This window comes from Culex pipiens, chromosome 2 (assembly GCF_016801865.2).
Source record: "Culex pipiens pallens isolate TS chromosome 2, TS_CPP_V2, whole genome shotgun sequence".
Taxonomy (NCBI): Eukaryota; Metazoa; Arthropoda; class Insecta; order Diptera; family Culicidae; genus Culex; species Culex pipiens.
In genome coordinates this window covers 37,407,721-37,431,244 of record NC_068938.1, presented here as the reverse complement: position 1 = coordinate 37,431,244, position 23,524 = coordinate 37,407,721, and the positions used below count along the sequence as shown (strand labels likewise).

General features: G+C 35.5%; 1 protein-coding gene across 2 annotated transcripts; it reads left to right on the top strand.

The window, feature by feature from the left end:
* Positions 1-7,343: 7,343 nt before the first annotated feature.
* Positions 7,344-10,252, top strand: LOC120412806 (glutamine synthetase 1, mitochondrial-like). Of its 2 annotated transcripts, none has more exons than XM_039573407.2 (2): positions 7,344-7,500; positions 7,927-10,252. In XM_039573407.2, exon 2 carries the CDS (start codon positions 8,071-8,073, stop codon positions 9,277-9,279), a length of 1,209 nt encoding a protein of 402 aa, XP_039429341.1. In that variant the 5' UTR covers positions 7,344-7,500; positions 7,927-8,070; the 3' UTR covers positions 9,280-10,252. The 2 variants fall into 2 exon arrangements, with proteins under 2 accessions (XP_039429341.1, XP_039429340.1); XM_039573406.2 differs by lacking the exon at positions 7,344-7,500 and adding an exon at positions 7,556-7,817.
* The last annotated feature ends 13,272 nt before the right edge of the window (positions 10,253-23,524 follow it).

The following is a 23,524-nucleotide window of genomic DNA, read 5'->3' as shown; positions in this document are numbered from 1 at the left end:
AAATTCAGTAATTTACAGTTTACTAAACTGATCCCGGATAAAAAATTACCATTTGATTACCATATTGGATCATACAATGACACTTTGAGAAATGGTAACTATTTGTGAAATCGTTTTTCAATTTCCCAAAATTAAAATTTAACCACATTAAGCTATTTGAGAACTGTTTGTTTTAAGGTTACTTTTTGCCAAATAGTACTTAAACCATATATTAACCATACAACAAACAGTTTTTTGACGAAAATAGTACTGAGTTTTTTAAGGTTACCATTGCTAACCACCCTTATGCCAGATGGTTAAACCATTTGAGAGATAGTAAAAATTCATGCCAACCATATCAATACCATTTCTAAAATAGTAGTCAAACATTTTAGGAAATGGTAGTAACAATATAGTTTAAAGCTCAACTACCATATGAAAAAAAGTTTTTATATGGTACTTTTTTATGCGGGTATAGCACTTGAAAAATAAATATAATACAGTCCATACACGATTATCCGAAAATTTGCATGGGACTTCGGATAATCGAATCATGAACAAAAAAATCACGTTTTTTTTATTTTCTCACTTTTAACATTAAATTCGAATTCTTCGACCCCATATTAGTCAAATTTTAATGGTGGATGGTCTTGAAAATTACTAAATTCATACTTCAATAGTACTACATCTCCGCAATTTTGCCCGCCAAGTTGGATTTAAAAATTCTAAATTTTAGAGTAGTTTAAGCTCAACAATCGACCATAAAACAAAAAAAAAAAAACTTTTTTTTGTGATTCGATTCACCGAAGTTTCGATTATCCGAGGTTTTTTTTCCGAGGCCAACTGGTAAAATCAGCAAAAATCACTATTTTTTAATAATGATAGTTTCAGGCAGAAACAATTCCTCCGTCATTTGGTCTCCAAAACTGATTAAAAATTAAAAAAACGAACGGGGTAAAACTTGACAAAATTTGCAAAAAGTTGGAGTGCTGGAATACTCAAAGTTTTGAATATCCAAAGGTCTTTAAAGAAACTTTGATAAAGTAAAATAAATAATTTACTATCACCATTTTGACATTTAAAAGCATTTTTTACTAAATAGTTAAGCTCAAAGACAGTATTAATGAAAACTCAAAAAAATCTTGGTTAAAATTTTAGCAAAGACTTCGAATAATCACTATCACTAAAAATGAGGAAAATTTTTCCAAATACATTCAAATTTCTTTTTCAAGATCAGCTCATATTCCTGTGTCTTTCCTATCGCCACAAATGTCAATCATTGTTCAAAAGAAAGCCGAAAACAAATGGAATTTTTATTTGTCGAAATGAATAATAAAAATCAAATTACGATTAAACACAAAAACACGTAAAATCACGCGGTACACTATCGCTCGAATGACGCAAAACGTGCCAGCATAGGGTTCGCGCCAAGAAGTGTGTCACGAGAGTTCATCACACATAACCTCCGAGGCCTGGCCGGGCCTGTGGTGGACTTATCAGTTTGGTTCGTTACTTTTCCCGCGTAGTTCGAAGTCCGCACAAGACTCTTTTTTTCTGTAAAGGGGAAAACATGTTCGCAATTCGCAAAAAAAAAAAATGCTAAACCAGTGAAAACCGACCCAGAAATCGTTCAAAGTTTATGGCCGGTAATGACCTCGTTAAAATGTCCCACCCTATCTTTATGAAGCAGATTACTCGGGAACCAGCAGGCCGCGGCGTGATTGCCGGCCGAATTGCACTCATGTACCCGGACTTTAGTCACTGTCTGTATTGATGGAAGAAATGGGGGATTTTTTTTGCGTTAATAAAATGTCTATGAACTCATAATTCTTCACGTCATTTTTTTGCTGGTAATCCGAGTAAAACAAGTTTTTAAATACATCGATGAATTTATTTTACAAACGTCGCGCTGCATCCAACAACTTGACCAAATTTATGAACATTTGCGAAAAGAACGTCCCATTTCGAATACCGCTCGACTCTTTGCATAGCTGAAAGAAAAAATCTCGAATCGTTTCGCTTATCAATCGTCGTTCGTACACACATCGGCACTCAGTGAAGAGCGTCTACCAAGCGGTTGAATGGACGGCAAGGGAGTAGACACCGAAAAATGAGTAAAAAACAGAAATACTCTGATTCGTATCAGTTGTTTACAGCTCGCAGAAAATCACGATTAGAATTACGAATCGAGTGGGAAATTAAGGTCAGCTGGCAGGCGCGTTGGCAACTGAGGACACAAAAATGCTCTACAACTTTAGGCGAATACCTCGTCGAACCAACTCGATTGTTGGCATCACTCAACGGGGGCTGATAACATTCTTCAAGAGCCTCTCAAGATTACCTTCACTGAGAATGCATCAGCCAATAAATCAATTATCCTCCCCTTGCTCAAAACGGGCTCCGGACTGTATTGTGCGAGATAGTCGTAAATAACAATGCCATCGACAAGTCATAAACATCATTTTCACGAAGATGAATGTGGCTGAATTGGCCACCCCCGCGGGTGAGATAGAGACCTTTCAATGTCATGTCAAAGCTGAGAACAATCGTGTGGCGTGCATTGTTATATCACATGGGGAGCGATTGTTGGAAAATTGTTGTGCCGATGTGGACCGATGATATTTGATAACTTTAAATTTGCGAAGAAGATTATGTTTAGCAAAAAATATGCTTTAACATACATAAGTGATTAATTTTCATCCTAATAAAAAAACAGCAAATCTGAAAACGGCATGCTCAAAGCAAACTCATGGGAAATCGGACGAGCATTCCGGTAAAAATATTTTCGAGATTGAAAAATCTAGTCTAACATATACTCCAGTTTTTCAAACTTTTGTTTGTAAACCGCTGTATCTTTGCGAATACTGGACTTAGGCCAATGGTCATAATAGAGAATCGATTCCCGCGATCGGGTTTTAAAAAAATGACGCTTAGCCAGTTTTAATAAATGATTTTTGATTTTATTTTTCCAGAGGGTTGCTCTGTCCTGATCAAAAAAGTCAAATATATGTCTTTTTGTGAGAAGAAATGATTGCTAACTTGCAGACTGAACATAAACAACCGTTAAACTGTTTTCATTAACAATTCGTTTATAATATCTATTATACACTATCATACCAACCATGTTCAACAACACTTCAAATCGCGAAGGTCCTTGCCCAGCGAAGGCGAACCCACTTCAAACATATGGTCGTCAATTTACGAGGGCACTATCATCATCGTCTTTAGCCATCACACCATCCATCGCGGCTCGTCGTCGTCAGCTGCGCTGAGTATCGATGTGTGAAAGTATAAAACAAGATAATAACAATAATACTCAGCCACCATCCGCCATCGTCCTCGCCGGCAATCCACACCACACCCAAGTGAAATACTCTCTCTTCAAGTGGTTGTTTAGCTTTTTCTTTGTGTGTAAACGACGATTTTACTTGGCGACTTTTACCACAAACGCTATTAACCATGGCAGAAAAGTGAAAAACAGTAAACAGCAACCAAGCAGGGATGAGCTTGTGTGTGTGTTGGCGGCACACAGCCGCGTGGAAAACCATAGAAAAGCTTGAGAGAGAAGCTTGGCGAACTAGCGAGAGGCGAGAGTGAGAGAGAGTCTCTTTGCCATTCGTCTGTCTGTGGTGAACCCGGCGACTCCTTTTGTACCGCACTCTCGATTCTCCAGTTTGTTTGGGTTTTCTTTGAGTTGATCCGAATGTTGAGAAAGAATGCATTTGGTATAAAAACTGAATTAATTTTCAATACAAATTGAAAAATAATACTTTTTTGATGTAAAATGCTAAAAAAAATTATCATACAAAGCATCTCCAAACTTATTATATTATTTTTTTAAGCCGCAAATATTTTTGAAATGCAATTTTGTTAACCATAATTTACAAAAACACCCATAATTTATATAGAAATTGTGTTCTTAAAATAGCTTATCACAAGTTGTATTTAGATTCAACACCTGCAACTGGGCAATCGGTACTGCTGTTTTTCGCTTTTTTTCCAAAAGCAAAATTGCAAATATTTTTCAAAGTTTAAGTCAGAGTCGAGGGACATTAACTTCAAAACGTTACTTAATCCACCTTTAGGTGGTTGGTGCCTTCCTCATATTCATAAAGTCAATACATTCAGTAAAAATAGCAACATTCCCCCTTAACATGTTTAACAAATCAACTTTATTACTCATTTCTTTTGATATGGTTCGCAGACCATCAATATTTCTGGCTCATCGGCAAGGTCTGATAAAAAAAACCTATCCAACGATAGTTCGCATGGAAGATTCAGACAATATTTTTATCACAATATCTGAAATCAAACCTCTAAAAAGTGTATAAATAACACTTAAGTGCCAATATCTTTTAATAGGGTTGTCAGATCCTTGATGTTTTAGGCTCATTTGAAAGGTCTTTCGATTATCTAACTAACGATGGGTCGCATGATGGACCCGGACATCATTTTTACTGAAATATCTGAGATCCGGCCTCCAAAAAGTGTATAAATAACACTTAAGTGTCAATAACTTTTGATAGGTTTATCAGATCCTTGATGTTTTAGGCTCATCTGAAAGGTCTTTCGATTATCTAACTAACGATGGGTCGCATGATGGACCCGGACATCATTTTCATTGAAATATCTGAGATCCGGCCTCCAAAAAGTGTATAAATAACACTTAAGTGCTAATAACTTTTGATAGGATTGTCAGATCCTTGATGTTTTAGGCTCATTGGAAAGGTCTTTTTAATACCTTTCTGAAAATGTATAACATGACAGGGTTTCTTACAAAAACCACCCTTTTTACAATCTTCCGGACATACGCCAAAATCGTTTTTTTAGCATAACTTTTGAAGTACTTTACTAAACTTCATAATTTTCAATAGGGACTTATGGGACCCCAAGACGAATCGAATGAGACCAAAACGGTCCAAATCGGTTAAGCCAGTGCTGAGATAATCGAGTGCATATTTTTTGGTGCACAGACCCACATCCCTACACACACACACACACACAGACATTTGCTCAGAATTTGATTCTGAGTCGATAGGTATACGTGAAGGTGGGTCTACGAGGTCAAATTAAGAAGTTCATTTTTCGAGTGATTTTATAGCCTTTCCTCAGTAAGGTGAGGAAGGCAAAAAATATTTGCAACGGCCTTATTTTATTGTCTGGTTGGTTTCGGTTATAATGGTCAATGAATTCAGACCTCTAAATTGACTTTATCGATTCCAAACGTAAGGGTTTTAAGTAGTTTCAAAACCAGTTCTAAGCAATTGACGACATAAAAGATGGTGTCTCGATTTTATACCATAAGTTATTTTAAAAAATGATTCAAATGCTGCAATGTTTGAACCAAACACACAGCATGGATAAAAACTTGGGAGGATGTGAATAAAATTTTTTTTTTATTTTTATTTTTTCATTTTGATCTTATGTTTAATTGAGAAACCGTCTGATCTGTTCAAATAATATTCCTGCCACGCAAAAAATCCAAAAAAATAAATTTGGTCTAAGAACTGGTTTAGGTTCAGCACATCACCTTTCAAATGCTTTTAAAAGCGCTCAAATCGGAACTATAGGCTCTGAGAAACCTATCACAAATTTGAGCACATGTTTAACACACAAGGACATCATGCGATATCTGCGGCAAATTGGTCCGCATAATTCAGGGATTCAAGATAGAACAGTTCGGTCAGCTTTAATCAAAAGAGCATCAAAATCAATCATCCATGATTTTTTGGTGATTTTGTCCGATGAATTTTCCTCAATTTTTATAAAAAAATGTTTCATCAATACTAAGATATTCTCAAAACTAATGATTGCAAAACAACTGAGAACTGAGAGGACCGATGTAATATACATTTTAAAACACTTTTTTCATTCAAATGTGGCAATCATGGCTTGTGAATTCATTTTTTATGGTTTGTAAACATCTTGTGAAGGAAGAATTAGTTTAGTTGATTTGTAATCATTGGTTTTCAAAAAATGCAAAATCTGACAAAAAAATGCGATTTTTTTTTTTGCTTTACAGTTCCATTGAAAATTTACTAAAATTCAAGCGATTTTTGAATAAGCTCAAACATGTTAAAAGTGAATATAGGGGAACAGCTTCTAATAACAGCGGGCCTAATGCGGGCAGGTCAGAACTTTGACATTCAATTGAAGCTTATTAAAAGCGTTTTCAACTGAAATCGAGTGATAAATACATCAATAAGAAGTGAGCAAGCAAGTTTCTATCAAAAGCTTTGCAAAATTATTTGTTTGAATAGTGAAAATCAGCACATTGGATGGAGTTAGGAGCGAGTGCTTAACCTGCCAATCATACGAGAATTTCCCCTAAATGAAGGGGGATTCATTTCAAATTCAGTTAAGCTGATTACAACTAAATTTCCATTGAAATTTCTACTTTGAAAAATATTTACAACAGTCTTATAATGTTTTGAAATTACTTTATAATAATGGAATATGTTTTTTTCAAAATATAAAATATAATAATAGCATTCTAAACACATGATTTAAACAAATATTCGTGTTAAATTTAATCACCTAGCGTCCACAACAAAGACCACCTGTAAAGGGCTTTGTCTATGTTGATTGAGTTTAATTATCGAGAAATTAAAAGTGAGAGTGTGTGCGTGCAACATGGAGTTAAACTTTTCGAAGTGCCATGGGATCCTTCACAGCAACTGCACAGAAAGTTTACCTCCATGTTACACACACTCTCACTTTTAATTTCTCGATAGGACTAACAAGGACAATAAATACAAACAAACAAACTTAAAGTATCGTGCTTCTCCATAGAAATGATGAATCAGCGTTATTTTCATGGAGACGCATGGTGCTTCAAGTTTGGTTGGTCTTTGATGTAACTAAATATGCGATATAATTTCAGAAAATGTTTCTCTAAGTTCTGTTTGATGAAATACCACCGTTTTGTCACGTTTTTTAAATAAAAAATTGTAAAAAATTATAAAAATTGATTGATATTAATATAAATTTGAAGTACTTATTTTTATGGAGAAGCTGCATGATTTTTTTCTTGCCTTGAATGTTATGTTGAACACTGTTAGAAAAATACATTTATTTAAAAAGTAACACACTACTTTTCAAACCTTGATATAGTCTCCTCCTCGGAACGGCTCACGTCCATGTATGCGAACCAAAGCCGTTTTTTAATCACTGTTCGCCTACAGCTGCTTCTGCTGCCGCCACAAACAGAGAATCGCGAGAGCCGCGGCCAAGTATCGACACTTGTGCGGCATTATTTCGGTGTCCACTGCCAATGTCCAAAAGGGGTTTCATGGTGTCTACGAGTGTGAGTGTGTGCTGCTGCTGCAGGACAAAAACAACACACTTGTCCGCTACGGTGTTGCACTAGTATGGCCTGACTTAAGTAGTAGAACCCCGGCCTGCGCTTCGACATTTCGTGGAGTCCATCCGAGCTTTTCAGTTCGCCCAGCCAGCTGCTTGCTTCGTGGACAAGGAGAACGGTGGTGGTTCGCGCTCGCGCTTCCTGCTGAGTAAATAGGGGTTAGTATTTACTTACTTACAACTCACTGTTCATCGCCGTCGTCGTCGTCGAGTGGGGCAGTTTTTCCGGCTTAGCCACTTTGGTGTGAGAAAAATAAGTGTGAGCAGTGTTCGTTTTCTTCAGTAGGCCGTGTGTACTTGTGGGTTTGCTACTCTCTGACGGAAAACGAAATTCATTTGTGTTTTGTCCTTTGGCTCGGACGGACTTGTTGCAGCACCAGTGAAGCAGAAGCCCTCTTGATGGGACAGGAAGATACACTGCTTTGATATATATTTTTCCTGGAATTTCCACTTTCTTGAACTTTTTCCCCTTTCCGGTATGTGTTTTGTGATTAGTGGTGTTGTAAAGTCAGCTTTTTTCGAAATCCGCCATTTCTCTTTGTGAGTTGGAACTAATGCTTTTTTCCGCCATCTCCAAAATTTCAGGTGGACCCAAATCTCTAGTATTCACCAATCCGTGCTGTGATATGATCTGAAGAAGAAAAGCTAAAATTTACGTAACAAATTGTGTGCAGTGAAAAAAGTCTGAAGAGTGTGTTTTAAATTGTTCGTGTGTGAAAAGTTCAAACCATGTCGTTCAGAGTGTTCGGTTTATTGATCCGCCAGGAGTTGGCTGGAGTTGCTAGCGGCAAGGCTTCAACGCGCATGATCAGCACCAGTTCGGTGCGATCCGCCCGCATTCTGAAGGACTCGCCCAATGCGTACCTCAGCAAAACTCTGCTGGAACGGTACCAGAAGCTGAAGTACGACCCCAAGTACGTGCAGGCCACTTACCTGTGGATCGACGGAACCGGCGAGAACGTGCGTCTAAAGGACCGCGTCCTGGACTATGTTCCGCAGAAGCCAGAGGACTGCCCAAGCTGGCAGTATGATGGTAGCTCAACCTATCAGGCTCTCGGCGGCAACTCGGACATGAAGCTAGTCCCGCGTGCCCTGTACAAGGATCCGTTCAAGCCCGGAGATAACGACGTGATTGTACTCTGCGACACGTACCAGCCCGATGGAAAGCCCACCGAATCCAACAAGCGATACCTGATGCAGGAAGCCTACGACAAAACCAAGTGTCTGGAACCATGGTTCGGAATTGAACAGGAGTACACTTTCCTCGACATTGACGGCAGGCCTCTGGGCTGGCCCACCGCCGGTTTCCCAGGCCCGCAGGGTCCGTACTACTGCGCTACCGGTGCTCAGAATGTCGTTGGTCGTGATATTGCCGAGGCGCACGCTTTGGCTTGCTTGTACGCCGGAATCGACTTTGCCGGAACCAACGCCGAAGTCATGCCAGCCCAGTGGGAGTACCAGGTTGGGCCCAACCTAGGCATGAAGTGCGCCGACGACATCTGGGTTTCGCGCTACATTCTGTGGCGTATCGCTGAGGATTACGGCGTTGTCGTCACCTTCGATCCCAAGCCAATGCCGGGCAACTGGAACGGTGCCGGAGGACACTGCAACTTCTCCACGAAGCCGATGCGAGCGGATAACGGCATTGAAGCGATCAAGGCCGCCATCGAGAAGCTGTCCAAGCAGCACGCCAAGCACATCAAGGCGTACGACCCGCGCGGAGGAAAGGACAACGAACGCCGTCTGGTAGGCCGCCTGGAAACCTCCTCGATCGACAAATTCAGCTGGGGCGTCGCCGACCGTGGCTCCAGTGTGCGCATTCCACGTGGCGTCGCCGACGCCAACAAGGGCTACCTCGAGGACCGACGTCCGAGCTCCAACTGTGATCCGTACAGCGTTTGCCATGCCATCTTGGACACCTGCCTGGTTCAAGAGTAAACTTCTGCCCAGCTGTCATAAAATTACATGCCCACTAATTGCAATTGTGTATTTTGGTCGAAAGGAGAATGAAAGTTGTATTTTGTAGCCAAGTAACGTTTACCTAGGCATTTGTTATCACTGTGTCAAAAATATTGAGAATAACGTCTATATCAAATTGAATCTGAGAACAATACTATATTGAAAGAGAGAAAACGCATTTTTCATATTACATCATCGTTGAGAACGATATTATATTACCAGATGTTTTCCCATTTTTAAAAACTCACATTATTTACACACAAACAAATGACAACACAAACAACACCGAACCGAAAGGGTTAACGAACGGTACAACAAATGAAAAACAAACAACTCAAGTTAAAACTAGCCGATTGTACTTTACTTATACCATTTTGCAGTTATTTTTGTCTTTACTGATGGAACGGTTATTTGCGGAAAAGCTAAAGTGAGCGGGAAAACCCCAAAGTGAAACGATGTATACTGAATGAAACAAACAAAAAAGAAACGAACCAATCCTCACACTATTGATTCATACTGTTACGTTTTAAGGTACTTTGTTTTTATTGTTTCGTGCGATAAAAACTAAGAATGCATAGATTTATAGTATAATTGACTGATTTTTTTCGTTGTGTTTTATGTTATTTTAAAGCAAAATGAAGAAAAATTAAGCATGGTAACTGATTGGCCAAAACTAATGTAGCTCATTATAAAACAATAAAAAAAACTCAAAATTATTCTGTTTATCGCAGTTCGGTAGAATTGAACATGTTTAGCTCTAAAGTAAAACAAAATAAAACAGTTTGCCAACATGATACATATTCAAAAATATCAAACAATTTTAAAGCGTACGACGTAATGTTGAATGAACTGTTTCTATAGGCGATAAGCAACTCTTGAAGGAAAAAATGAAACAAAAACACAAATATCATAAGAGAGAAGAAATGAAAATAAAAACAACACACCTCAACAATTGTGCGTTCTGATCTGGTTTATTTTTGTATCACGTCCGTCCCATGGCAACAAACTCGACTTGAAAAAGAGCTCTGCGGTCGGTTTCGCCTTTGGCCGTCGAACCGAGACAAAGACAACACCACCGCACCGCACCAGTTGTGCAAATTTCCATCTGAATGACTAATTTGCATGAAATATTGCCGATGCATTTTTCATTCGCGTGTGTGTCGCAGCCCAAATGCATCGAAATGCAATTTAGAGGTGCGAAAGTCGTTCGCGCTTCGAATGTTATCGTTTTGTGTTTGAACCTATTTATAATTTGACTTTTATTACTCGAAATCACACCGGCACTTTGTTTGATGTTTATGTTCGTTCCTTAATGTCCGTTGTAATTATATTGCCCCTTTTTTCGTCAACACTCGAGCCGCCACATTCTGATTCATTTCGAAAAATATATAAGTCAATGTGTTATTCGACAGTGAGTCGACATAAAAAAGCCAAACATCACTTTGAGAAGAACCGAAAGAGTCGAGCACGCAGCGATCATATGATTGGCGTTCGTTGAAGCATGGTTCACCAACTCATCAGCGTTTAGTAGATGTAGGCTAGCGGTAGTACATACGCGAACCGGCTGCTTGTCGCGTTCCATTTATATACAAGAAGATAGATAGACCATACGCCCCAACAAAGTTTACGCGGAGAGAGAGTGAACAGGTCCGTTGATTTTCTTTTTCTTTTTTGTAGGGGAATCAACAGGAAAAAGTAATTAATCAATCGATTAAGTCAGTTACCAGGTTATTGACAAATTTCGTGAAGTATTTGACTTGCTCAAACGCTGGGGTAGTCATTAGACCCCTATTTTTTCTTAAAAATCTTATAACTTTTGATAGAATTGACAAAATTGGATGCTTCCGGTTGCAAAACATCCAGATTTGTCTATATTTTAAACTGTCAAATGGGATACAAAAATGGTCAATTTTTACCGGAGATATTCCGGATTCCGTTGGGGTACCTCGGCCATCCTATATGGGTATTTGGTCAATATAAAAAAAGCTTTTCGACAGAACAATGTCGGAAACGATACAAAAGTTCAAGGAATCATCCTAATACATCATCCTGCAAAAAAATTGACATGGTCCAGACCTTCAGGGCACCGGAACAGGTTCCAACCGGAAACTGTTCAGTGAGCTGATTGCAATTGGTGGCCAATCGGAGTCGGCTCCGGTGCTCCGTAGGACTTAACTATGTCAATTATTTTTGCAGGATGATATATTAGGATGATTCCTTGAAGTTTTGTATCATTTACGACATTTTTCTGACGAAAAGTTGTTGTTGTATTAACCAAATACCCATATAGTAGGACCGAGGTACCCCAACGGAATCCTGAATATCTCCGTTAAAAACGGGCCATTTTTGTCCCCCATCTGACAGTTTAAAATATAGACAAATTTGGATCTTTTGCAACCGGAAGCATCCAATTTGGTCAATTCTATCAAAAGTTATAAGATTTTTAAGAAAAAAAAGAGGTCAAGCGTTTGAGTGTTAATTTAAAATGTGATTTTAAACTCTACAAACTTAGTTTTTGACTGAATTCGTTTAAAAAATTCCGATTTTTCAACCGTTTAACAGTTTGGTAAACTAATAACTACCGAATTTGGTAAAATCTTACCGAAATTCGATCCAGATTTTTGAAAGATTATTATTGTTCATCGTAGTACCGATTTTCGGTAAAATTTTGTTCATTTTTACAGATGATTTACCGATCTAAACTGTAACGAATTCGTTAAAGAAATCTAATTATATAAAGCGTTGAAATTTATTTAATTTATGAAATTCAATTCTGAAAGGAAGCAAAACCTTCATGATAAAGTAATTCTTGGGTAATTCTCTACCAACTCACACGAAATCGGGAAAAGTTGCCCCGACCCCTCTTCGATTTGCGTGAAACTTTGTTCTAAGGGGTAACTTTTGTCCCTGATCACGAATCCGAGGTCCGTTTTTTGATATCTCGTGACGGAGGGACGGTACGACCCCTTACATTTTTGAACATGCGAAAAAAGAGGTGTTTTTCAATAATTTGCAGCCTGGAATGGTGATGAGATAGAAATTTGGTGTCAAAGGGACTTTTATGTAAAATTAGACGCCCAATTTGATGGCGTACTCAGAATTCCGAAAAAACGTATTTTTCATCGAAAAAAAACACTAAAAACGTTTTAAAAATTCTCCCATTTTCCGTTACTCGACTGTAAAATTTTTTGGAACATGTCATTTTATGGGAAATTTAATGTACTTTTCGAATCTACATTGACCCAGAAGGGTCATTTTTTGATTTAGAACAAAAATTTTCATTTTAAAATTTCGTGTTTTTTCTAACTTTGCACGGTTATTTTTTAGAGTGTAACAATGTTCTACAAAGTTATAGAGCAGACAATTACAAAAAAATGATGTATAGACATAAGGGGTTTGCTTATAAACATTACGAGTTATCGCGATTTTACGAAAAAAAAGTTTTGAAAAAGTTGGTCGTCATCGATCATGGCCGTTTATGGTCACCCGCGACAGACACGGACGACGAAACAAAGAGAAACGCAAAAAGTAACTTTTTCAAAACTTTTTTTCGTAAAATCGCGATAACTCGTGATGTTTATAAGCAAACCCCTTATGTCTATATATCAAAAAAAATTTAATTGTCTGCTCTACAACTTTGTAGAACATTATTACACTCTAAAAAATAACCCTGCAAAGTTAGAAAAAACACGAAATTTTAAAATGAAAAATTTTGTTCTAAATGAAAAAATGACCCTTCTGGGTCAATGTAGATTCGAAAAGTACATTAAATTTCCCATTAAATGACATGTTCCAAAAATGTTTGCAGTCGAGTAACGGAAAATGGGAGAATTTTTAAAACTTTTTTAGTGTTTTTTTTTTCGATGAAAAATACGTTTTTTCGGAATTCTGAAAACGCCATCAAATCGGGCGTCTAATTTTACATAAAAGTCCCTTAGACACCAAATTTCTATCTCATCACCGTTTCAGGCTGCAAATTATTGAAAAACACCTCTTTTTTCGCATGTTCAAAAATGGAAGGGGTCGTACCGCCCCTCCGTCATGAGATATCAAAAAACGGACCTTGAATTCGTGATCAGGGACAAAAGTTACCCCTTAGAACAAAGTTTCACGCAAATCGAAGAGGGGTCGGGGCAACTGCTGTGTGAGTTGGCGGAGAATTACCCTCTTAAAAAAAAAACAGTAAAATTGCACTACACGGCGTGGCTGGAGCAAAATATTATAAACTGAGATACCCCATCGGAGATTTATACGAAGAAAGTTGTGGCCTGAATCAGAATCTTTAAATATGAAAATATTCTATCGGTGCAAATTGCGGTTTTCAAACATATAAGGTTTTGGATTTTTGGTACGATTTGTTATTGATCTGTCCTTATAGGTGAATCGATCTTAAAAAATATTGTTTTATAACAAATTTGAAGAGAAATCTTAAAGAAACCTAAAAAACGCTTTTCATGGTTTGTAAATCCGTTTTGCACTAATGATCTCTTTCAGAAAATATTTTTAAGGTCTTTTACGTATTTAATTTCATTTATTATTTTGAAAAATGTAAGATTTTCTTCTCTGACAAGTGCAAATAAAAACCGTTAATTTACGTTCTCTATACTCAGAAACACTCATCAATTCTCGGCGAAGAAATGAGCCGGTGACGTTTTACGTAAACCATCCGTCCTGCGACAACACCTCACCGGTTGTGACACGATTCACCTTGACTCCTCTGCCGCGGGTGCGCGTAAGCCAAGTTCAATCGCAACGGTTCTGGTATAATTCCACGATTCACATCGATTTGCGCTGTTTTTTTCCTGCCCGCTGCAATTCTGGTTCTTTATTTGCGGCATTTTTCGCGCGTGGCCTTCCCATCAACAGCAACAACAACAAAAAAAAACTTTTCGAACTCTTCGTTCATTCGCCGCTAGCGCGGTGCCCAATGTTTGAAAGTCGAAAGAGAATGTCTCTTGAACGACCAGCTGGCGGAATGGGTCATATGGCTCTTAGCATTTTGTGTCTTGTTTTTGTTATGTAACACCTTTTGTTGTCATGTATGTAGGTTAATCCTGCTAATATCGCTTTCGAAATAACGAAGCCTCCTCGCTGGAACCGACGGACAAAGTTTCGTTTCACGCACCTCAAAAAAGCTGATTAATACATTTTGTATATATATTCATAAGGTCTGTTTGTGCCATTCGATTAGAGTAAGCACACGACTAAGTACTAAGCTGTCTGATGTTGTACATGAACGAGACTGTCGGAGACCTCGGCCGTTCGAAAAACGTAAACAAAACTAGCTGTGCCCTATCGCGTTTGCCACGAAACGTCGATCGATTTCCTTTCCATTCACTTTTTCTTTCATTTCGCCGTTAGTACATGGATGCAAACAGCAGTTTTTGCACCACGGGGAAAAAGTATTGCATGTTTGTGCATTTTGGAAGCGCACACCCTGCACTACACTTTGCAACAACGAGTTTCCTGGTAAACATCGTAAAAGACTCGTTACATGTGGTAAGCAATTTGATAAGGTGAATGGCGTTCTAAAGCTTAAAGCTTGTCGGCTGTAGTGAAATCAAGTGCATCGATTGGCGTCACTTGCATTCTCTGAGACTTCAAACAACGTCACCTACCTATTTAACTCAACCAAAAAAAAACTTAAACTAATTTGTAGTATAGTTACATTTCAAATTAAAATATTACATTAAACAACGGTAATAGATTGTGCGATGACCTTAACAAAAACTGTTGAAAATCTTCAAAAAATCAGGCAGCTTTTCTTAGGGTAGTTCAAATTTCACTTTCCACCTTCCATTGCAGGTTTGAATTGTATTCAATACCATTGGTGTACTGAGCCTAACCCCAAATTTGAGCTCTATTGCATGAAACATTTTTTAACATTTCGACGTCGTCGTGCTATCTTGTCGCACCCGCCATTTAGACGTTCCAAGAAAAACACGTTTTAATGTTTGACCTTGAATAAACAAAAACGAAAGCACGCAATGTAAACAATAACAAATACGTTTTGTTTGGCTGACCATTATGTGCATTGTTCCGAAGTTTGGTTGAAGTTGGTTGCTGGAGTCCTGAGTTATAATTACAAATGTTTACGGTAGTCTAACTTGCACGTGCGTCAAACGCGTTCTGACCTGAAATTCCTCTGGCCAGATATCGAATTTTGGGGATCTTTGAAGGACAAAAGATGAGGCATTGTGAGCTGCACAAAATGGTGTTCTTAACTCAATTTGGCCCAAAATGCACGTACGACAAGTTAGCACGATGGCGACGATTTGTAGCATAATATTAATGGCCAAATCTAGCCCAACATTTGGCCGTGTCATTTATGTTTGCAGGATGGTGTATTTTTTTTCTCATAAAATTATTTTTATTTGGTCCTTTTCGGTACTGGGACCTGGTTAGGACCGAGTCGGCATTTGTAATTACATTTTTCTTAAAGCTAAGAGTAATTACAGAGGATCTTGTGCAGGATGGTGTATAAGAATGATGCTTTCAAATTTTGTATCATTTCGGGCATTGTTCTGTGGAAACGTTTTTGTTATATTGACCATAAACCCATCTAGGACCCGCATAAAGATTTCTGATGAACTTACAGTAAATTTTAACGTTACAAAACGATAAAATATATTGTCATTTTGACAGTGTTTTAACAGTAGACAGCATCGTTTTTTAAGATAATTTGCGTCGTATTTTGGGATTTTACCATAAAAAAGGGGGGTTGTTATGCACCGGTACCATAAAAATTTCGAAATTTTTCCATACATTTTTTTACCAAATACGACGCATTTTACTGTTAATCTAATGTTGCATTTTTCATCCAAAAACTCGTCCTGACTATAGAAATCATCATACATTAATAATAAAAACAGCAATCATTACAATGCATTGCACAGTCAATTTACAGTTCTTCATGGTTTTTTATCTAGTAAATGATGCGGTAAAAACTATATGCGGACAATAAAACTAATAAGCATTACAATGAATTACACAGTAAAATTATAATTCTTTATGGTTTATTCCCCACTAAATGCTACTGTGAAAACTATTTTCGGACATTAAAATAAATAGTAAATAAAGTAAATTTTACAGTAGTTTTATTGTTATTCATAGTATGTTATTTATATTCAACATTGAACCACTTTGTTTATTTGTTCATGAATTGTTAACGCCTTCTTCAGCTTTTTGCAAATCGCCAAAAGGAATCCTTCCACGACGTTTTCTTTCGCTTTCGATTCCGTTTGAAACCCTCGATCGAGACCGGTTCCTGTTCCCCCTCGGGTGGGTGATGCCGTGGTGTGTTCAGTCTGTCCGCCGGTACCTTTTGTCGACTGGAGACTCCGGATTGATTTGCTGGTATTGTTAGTGTTAATAAATGAGAAGACAATTAAGTTAAGAAAAATCTTAATTTAAATAATCAAAATCTGGGGGATGAGACGAGAGAATGCGTAACGTGATTTTCGAATGAGCACAAGCGTGACTTTTTCTTTGCACTTGAATAATTTGTTTTGAAATCTTCTGTGCGCATTTTTTTTCCAAGTTTTCGGAAGACAAATAACTGCGTCAGAAGTGGGTGAAGTTTTGCGAAGTCGGTTTGGAACAAAATGTAAGCAAGAGCCATTTTGAGACAAAGTACAAGTCTTAATAAATAACGTTTTGTACTAGAAAAAGCGAATCGTGCCCACAATTCGGGCGGAATCAATTGTTGGAGACGACCTCCGGATGAGCGCTGAAAAGGGAGAAATAGCCAGTAGGAAGTGGGTTCATTGGAGAAAGAATGGCTCTACGACGACTTTACTGGTAATGGTTATGGAGATTCGGAGAATAATTACAAAAGGTTCGCTATATCAAAAGAAAAAGAAAACCAACCAACCATATTTGGTTTTTACAATAATTTCCCTAATGAATGATTACAATACTTGCTGCTTCTGGCGAACAGTAAAATGGCTCCGCTTTGCAGTTCAAAACGGTTCCGCTTTTGAACCGCTCTATTCACCCCCCCAGATCAAAATTCTCAGATTTTATTCTGAGATTCTTACATGCTTTTATTCAAGATATTTAAACAAAAACTTTGGTTATTAAATTTAAAATTTATTTAAACCCTTTATTTTAAATTTCTCAAATTATCAAATCGAATGCAGAGTGTATTTGAATTTTTGAACCCACAGTTTCTAATTTAATTTTTTATACCGTCGTTTTTTTAATTTTATATTTTCAGGATTTGGGAGATTTGAAATTGTAGAATTTCAATTGGCTTTAAATTTTTAAATTTTCTTTTTTCAAGTTTTGAAAAAAAAAATATTTAAATGTATAATTTTCAAATGTTTAAATTGCTAAATTTCAAAATCTAAGATATCTTAACTTTTGAATTCTTCATTTCGTTGATCAAGCTTCCGTGTCCCGTAATCAAATAGCTCCGCACCATTGCAAATGCCTCCTGTAAAAGAAAAAAAAACACAAAATAAACTTAAGAAAGTTACCAAAGCTGACCATTGTTTTTTTGCAAGCAGTTGACTTAGTCAAACTTTTCGACACCCTCAGCAAACGTCAAATCAGTACAAACTGGTGCCGAATCTCTTCCAGAAAAGATCCGGCAATAATTTTTATGGTTTGACGTTTGCGGAAAGAATCTTGAAAATTTAAACAAATCACTTAGTGCATCAGACCATGACAAACATCTGCTGCTGCTGCAGGAGGGGTTCCGCCATCTCCAAATTTCATGAAACGCCTGATATTTACATCCCGGAGCTCTTCCGATTCGTTGACGATTGAGGATCCTGTAAAATAGAAAAAAAGGTATTTCCTAAGAGGGCTATAAAAATGGGGCTGGATACATTTCAAACGACGACGACGGAACGTGTGAGCGGCATAAACAATCGGACGCGACTGGCAACTTCTTTCAAACCGTTTCGGAAGAAATTCCAAAACATAACCACACACAAACACTACAAACGTCGGCGATGACGATGCACAAATCTTGGACGCGATTGCCAACTTCTTTGGAACCGGAAGAAGTTCAAAAACACACGCACCCACACATGACCGACGACGGAATCTGGCACACATCCTGGACGTATCTGGCAACTTTTATCCAAACCGGTCCGGAAGGACGACGACAACAGAATCTGGCACAAATCCCGGACGCATCTGGTAACTTCTTCCAAACCGGTCCGGAAGAAGTACCAAAACACACGTACCTACTTCAAACGACGACGATGGCGACGGAATCTGCCCCAAATTGCGGACGCATTAATGTTCTTCACCGGTCCAAATACTCACCAAAAGTTGCTGACACTAATCCTCTTCTCCCTCCCGGATCAGTCACCCGGCAGATTTGACGCCGGGAGTTTGGTTTTTCACAAGCACACGCGATTTCATTTCGATTAAAACTTTTGAAACTGCGGCCAAACAAAACAGGATCGAACACGCATCGCGAGTGAAAAAATTTGACAGCTTGCTCAACCCGCTCAACCATGGTGCGTTCGTTTGGGAGCGTCGTACGGTTCAGGCGACGACGTCAGGTGTCATGGTGTGTTCGTTTTGGGATCCTTATTATTTTATGCCTTTTCTATTTTTGAGTAAAAATGTTAAAATATTAAAATGTTAAAATGTTAAAATGTTGAAATGTTAAAATGTTAAAATGTTAAAATGTTAAAATGTTAAAATGTTAAAATGTTAAAATGTTGAAATGTTAAAATGTTAAAATGTTAAAATGTTAAAATGTTAAAATGTTAAAATGTTAAAATGTTAAAATGTTAAAATGTTAAAATGTTAAAATGTTAAAATGTTAAAATGTTAAAATGTTAAAATGTTAAAATGTTAAAATGTTAAAATGTTAAAATGTTAAAATGTTAAAATGTTAAAATGTTAAAATGTTAAAATGTTAAAATGTTAAAATGTTAAAATGTTAAAATGTTAAAATGTTAAAATGTTAAAATGTTAGAATGTTAAAATGTTAAAATGTTAAAATGTTAAAATGTTAAAATGTTAAAATGTTAAAATGTTAAAATGTTAAAATGTTAAAATGTTAAAATGTTAAAATGTTAAAATGTTAAAATGTTAAAATGTTAAAATGTTAAAATGTTAAAATGTTAAAATGTTAAAATGTTAAAATGTTAAAATGTTAAAATGTTAAAATGTTAAAATGTTAAAATGTTAAAATGTTAAAATGTTAAAATGTTAAATGTTAAAATGTTAAAATGTTAAAATGTTAAAATGTTAAAATGTTAAAATGTTAAAATGTTAAAATGTTAAAATGTTAAAATGTTAAAATGTTAAAATGTTAAAATGTTAAAATGTTAAAATGTTAAAATGTTAAAATGTTAAAATGTTAAAATGTTAAAATGATAAAATGTTAAAATGTTAAAATGTTAAAATGTTAAAATGTTAAAATGTTAAAATGTTAAAATGTTAAAATGTTAAAATGTTAAAATGTTAAAATGTTAAAATGTTAAAATGTTAAAATGTTAAAATGTTAAAATGTTAAAATGTTAAAATGTTAAAATGTTAAAATGGTAAAATGTTTAAATTTTTAAATGTTTAAATGTTTAAATGTTTAAATGTTTAAATGTTTAAATGTTTAAATGTTTAAATGTTTAAATGTTTAAATGTTTAAATGTTTAAATGTTTAAATGTTTAAATGTTTAAATGTTTAAATGTTGAAATGTTGAAATGTTGAAATGTTTAAATGTTTAAGTGTTTAAGTGTTTAAATGTTTAAATGTTTAAATGTTCAAATGTTCAAATGTTCAAATGTTTAAATGTTTAAATGTTTAAATGTTTAAATGTTTAAATGTTTAAATGTTTAAATGTTTAAATGTTTAAATGTTTAAATGTTTAAATGTTTAAATGTTGAAATGTTGAAATGTTGAAATGTTTAAATGTTTAAATGTTTAAATGTTTAAATGTTTAAATGTTTAAATGTTTAAATGTTTAAATGTTTAAATGTTTAAATGTTTAAATGTTTAAATGTTTAAATGTTTAAATGTTTAAATGTTTAAATGTTTAAATGTTTAAATGTTTAAATGTTTAAATGTTTAAATGTTTAAATGTTTAAATGTTTAAATGTTTAAATGTTTAAATGTTTAAATGTTTAAATGTTTAAATGTTTAAATGTTTAAATGTTTAAATGTTTAAATGTTTAAATGTTTAAATGTTTAAATGTTTAAATGTTTAAATGTTTAAATGTTTAAATGTTTAAATGTTTAAATGTTTAAATGTTTAAATGTTTAAATGTTTAAATGTTTAAATGTTTAAATGTTTAAATGTTTAAATGTTTAAATGTTTAAATGTTTAAATGTTTAAATGTTTAAATGTTTAAATGTTTAAATGTTTAAATGTTTAAATGTTTAAATGTTTAAATGTTTAAATGTATTAATATTTTAATATTTTAATATATTAATAAATTAAATATATTAATATATTAATATATCAATATATTAATAAATTAATATTTTAATAATTCAATATTTTATTATTTTAATATTTTGATATATTAATATATCAATATATTAATAAATTAATATTTTAATATTTTTTTTTGTGAGGGAACAGTTAAATAATTAATGTTTTAATGCTTAAGTTTTTAATATTATTTGATTTGATTTGAGCTTTTCACAAAATCGTTTGTGATGTTTTGTTTTTAAAATATAACTCGTTTTAAATACTTTTATTACATGATTCAAATTAAAAAAATCGTTGAAAAAAGTTCACACTACGCAACTATAACATTACAATGAACGTAATGTAACAAAAAAATTGGAAAAAATGCATTATGAGATTTCCAATACAAAAACCATAAGATTTGCTATATTCATGCATTTTACGATAGTTTTATTGTTTCCATTTATAACATTTCCAATAACAAAACCTTCCAATTAGCTGTAACCATGAATTGTATAGTAGCTTCATCGCCATTCCAGTAAAGTTCGAAAAAGTCAACAATAAACTTACCATAAATATTGTAATATGTATTGTAATTGGATGGTTTTAACAGTGCAAATCATCATACATTTTTATGCGGGGAGGGCCGAGATACCCCAACAGAATCCGGAATATCTCCAATAAAATTTACCATATTTGTTATTGTATAGACAAATCTGGATCTTTTGCAACCGGAAGCATCCAATTTTATCAATTAGCATAGCATAGCATAGCATTGGTGTCTACCCGTAGCTGCTACTTCGTTATTGACCAGGACCCCCAAACATTGCTCCGTGGACCACAGATGAAAAGTAGGAACCAATCATCACCCCTTCACAATTTTCAAAGGTCCCTATCATGCTGATCAATACCGACGCCGGCCACGACCAGAGGTAAGACACGGGGAAGTGGATGGGAATGTTAGTCCGATACTTGAGTGATGGGACCGCCAAATCGACTGCGTCTCCGACAAAGTATCACATGAGTTTTGAGGGGTTAGTAAGATGGGTATGAGGTCAGGATTCACTGTGGTAGGTGATGCGACCATAAGCAATTTGTTTATCGGTTGAAATTTTAAAAATCTTGGGCAGCCAGCTGCGGAAAGATCTAGAGGTTTTAATACAGTATTAATTCGACCGCGATTCTCCAGAAATTCTTCGTCGGCGTGCCTTCCGATCAACGGTGATGTAGGAAGGGCTTCATTAATTAAAATGATTTTATATCATAAGCCTTAAATAATATTCAACGGCGTGCCTTCCAATCATCAATGATATAGAAAGGGCTTAATCCAGCAATACGACTTGCTAGTCTCAAAAAAATAGCTACGTTTTTATAGAAAACTATAAAAAGAGAACAACACAAAAAAAACTCATCGGCCAACGAACGCGAGTGAAAAAAAAAACAATGAAAAAAGAAGAAAGTAAAAAAAAACAGAACTGCGCGTCCCGAAAAGCACCACACTAATGATGCTATTATTGAATTATAATGACCAATCACCCCATGCACTCGAACAGCGACACAAAAGAGACGGAAAATAACACGAAAAAACAGGACTGCGCGTCCACACAGGCACCGCACTACTCCGGAAGCATCCAATTTTATCAATTCTACCAAAAGTAAAAAAAGAAACAAAAATAGGGGCCAGATGACTACCCGAGCGTTTGAGTGCACAGGAAAAAAAAACATGATGGTAATATTTATCAGGGAATGGTGACAGATCATGTGTCAGAAAAAATATGCAATATTATATCAGGAACTGCTGAGTTTTCATCAGTTTCATGCAAATGCTCATCAGGTTCACATTTTTACACATTGTTTATGTAAAATTTATTCAAAAAAGAGGTGATAATCAACCAACCAAATTTTCAATCTTCCAAAATTATTTTTTTTCTGTGTTTGTGTTAGAACATTGCAAAAAACTGATTTTTTTTCGAAAAAAATTACCTCGATATGCATATAACTTGAAAATGGCGCACTGTATCAAAAAAAAAATTCGTTGTAATTTTCAATTGCAAATTTGAACTTGCATATAACAATGATTTTTGTAATTTTGTTTTGACAATATTGTTTATTTCTTCCATAAAAAATATTTTTTTTCAAAAATTAATAAATCTGGTAACAGATTATGCACCATCCTAGACTCTAGCACAAAAGATGCCTTTTTAGTCCTTCAAACACATAAAAAATCAAAAACAAAAAATATGGTTTATTCTCTACCAACTCAGACCCTCTTCGCTTTGCGTGAATTTTTGACCGTAGGGGTCATTTTAGTACCTTATTAGGAATCCCATTGGTCACTATATCGAGATAGAGACCCTTTTAATTTTTGAACACTTGATAAATGATAGACATATTTTTCACGTCGCAAACGAAATATTATGTCAAAGGGACATTTTTGTAACACTGTAAAGCTTATCACGATTTTTCAATAAAAAAATGGTCAAGGATAAAACTTTGCCGACGACACCAAATCGATCAGAAAATTTCTTCTCAAGATACAGATTTTCGAATATTCACATACCCATTTTGCATGTAAAGTAAATTTGTTCCATGACCCATGAAAATTATCGGACCGCATTTACATAGCGGACTTAGTGACTATTTGTAAACTTAATATTAACATGTTTAGGGTAATGTTAATATTCCATAGGTCGGCTTACCTAAGGTGTCATTATAAGGTCCAGCTTGTGATGATGCACTAATGATTACTAATCAATCGAACCCAGAAAGGATAAGATCACCAGTTGTGTTGGTCCAAGCCAGGCTACAAGGCTCGGTCCCATTTTGTATGACCCTATAAATTG